This window comes from Cajanus cajan, chromosome 4 (assembly GCF_000230855.2).
Source record: "Cajanus cajan strain Asha chromosome 4, NIPB_CcT2T_4, whole genome shotgun sequence".
Classification (NCBI taxonomy): domain Eukaryota; kingdom Viridiplantae; phylum Streptophyta; class Magnoliopsida; order Fabales; family Fabaceae; genus Cajanus; species Cajanus cajan.
In genome coordinates this window covers 31,207,548-31,209,589 of record NC_138520.1, presented here as the reverse complement: position 1 = coordinate 31,209,589, position 2,042 = coordinate 31,207,548, and the positions used below count along the sequence as shown (strand labels likewise).

General features: G+C 54.1%; 1 protein-coding gene across 1 annotated transcript; it reads right to left on the bottom strand.

Moving 5' to 3' along the window:
- Window positions 1-354: 354 nt before the first annotated feature.
- On the bottom strand, window positions 355-1,635 carry LOC109811120 (uncharacterized). Its single transcript, XM_020374763.2, has one exon. The coding sequence runs from the start codon at window positions 1,633-1,635 to the stop codon at window positions 355-357; it is 1,281 nt and encodes a 426-aa protein (XP_020230352.2).
- Window positions 1,636-2,042: the final 407 nt, after the last annotated feature.

Sequence of the window (2,042 nt, the reverse complement as noted above, 5' to 3'; positions counted from 1 at the left end):
CAATTTCTAAGCACACTCCCTAGCTTTGCTAAACGTCACCCCCTTTTCCCTACTGAAAAAATACAAAATGAAAGTATCAACTAGGGAGGTTAAATGGAGTTAAACTCTCCAAGTAACCTACCTTAAAATCAATATACAAACACCAGAAAAAGCAAGAAAAGTGCCTCACAAATACAAAGGCAAAAATAACCTATACAAGAGACTACTATATGTACAAACAAATGAAAAGGTCTTTAAAATCATCCAATTCCTCTTGGTTCTTTTAAGATATCACCTCTTGGATTCCTTGGCCTTGGCCATAGTCTATCAGGTCTCCTGGCTTATTTCAACCTGTACTGCGCCATTGGAGTTTTGCTAAGGTCCTGTGGGTAGGTCCCCCCGAGCTCCTGATCCGCGGCCTCTCCCACGTCCCTGGCCTCCGGAGCCACCTCGGGAGCCTGGCTGACGCTGAATGTAGTGGTCGAGGTGTCTTGCCTGGATGAGTTCCTCGATGCGATCCCGGAGTGTGCGGCACTCGTCTGTGGTATGGCCATAGTTTCTGTGATACCGACAGTGTTTGGACTTGTCAGCACTGTTTGGTGTGTGGCCGGGTGGTGGGAGGTCTAGCAGGTTGCTGTTACTGGCTTCCTCCAAAATGTGGACTCTTGGGGCATTCAGAGGGGTGTAGAAGTCGTACCTCCCGGCTCTGTTTGTCCTGGCTGTCTTCTTGAATTGGCTGTCGTTGTTGACTTTAACCTTGTCTTTGTGGCCCTGTTCTAGTTTTGCTGGGCCCTTATCGCGAACCTGGTCGCGGAAGGCCGCGTGCTCCTCCATTTGAATGTAGCCGGCGGCGCGGGCTCGCAGTTCGTCCATATCGCGAGGGGCGTCGCGACATAGGCTGTCGACGAACGATCCGGGTTTCAGTGCCATGAGCATGGCGTGTAGGGCAACTTCCGGGTTTAGATTTTGGATCCGGACTGATATGTTAGAGAAGCGCTCCATGAAGGCCCGTAGGGCCTCGTCGTCATTCTGTCTGAGGTTGGCCAAGGCGGCCGAGGTTGTGTGGTGAGGTCGGCTGGTGGCGTACTGTGTCGTGAACCGCCGCACCAAGGTGGCGAAACTGTCAATGGACCCTGCCGGCAGTTGGGTGTACCAATGGAGCGCGGGTCCTTTAAGCGAGGTCGGGAAGACCCTGCACAGTATAGCGTCACTGTTAGTGTAAAGGTTTACCTGAGTCGTGTACGCGTCGACGTGCTCATCGGGGTCCGTAGTGCCGTCGTAGCGGTCGAGGTGGAGGGGCTTCCACCCGCGGGGTAACGAAGTCTCCATGATGTCGTTCACAAAGGGATGACGACGGAAAGGCTCTTGGCCCTCGGAGACGTGAGTGGGGGCCTTGCTGGTGCCCTGCCCTGATCTGTGTGTTGATGCATGAGACAGGTGCGTGGCGTGCTGTGAATGTGGTGCCCTGGTGGTTGCTTGGGAATGGGGGGCTGAATGCGCCTCCTCCTCATGATCACCGCTGTCGTGCGGTGGCTGGCCGGAGCGATGCCGAGGGAGCTGGGCGCGGATGCGCTCGTTCTCGGCGCGTAGCACCGCTAGGTCTGCTTCGTTAGCGGTGCACATCGCCGCGAGGTCATTCTCATGCTGGGCACGCATATTCTGGAGGTCGGCGTCGTGCTGTCACCGCATTTGCTCGACTTGTTCGACCAAACGCCTCAGGGTCGCGGTATCGCTGTCCATGGTAGTTGAGTTGCTTGTGTTATCTGTTGCTCGTCTAATATGGCTTCTGGTAGAAACCATGCAGGTGGCCGATGAGAGCTTGGTCTGATCGGCCCCACGGTGGGCGCCAAATGTTCTTACCGGAAATCTGCTGTAGAGCTGATCCGCCGGGTAAGATTGGTGAGCTTCCTTTGCTGGGTGTATTGGTGCTCCGAGATGGGGGAGGTACCTGCAAAAGAGACTCCGATGCTAAAGTTAGGGTTTGTATGAGTGTGAGTCTCGTATATATATAATGCACATACCTTTGTGTGAGTTAGGGTTGTCTTGGGCCTGAGATAAGATAT

Coding starts and splice junctions, on each gene's coding strand:
- LOC109811120 (XM_020374763.2), bottom strand. CDS start 1,635: ATGCGTGCCCAGCATGAGAATGACCTCGCGGCGATGTGCACCGCTAAC.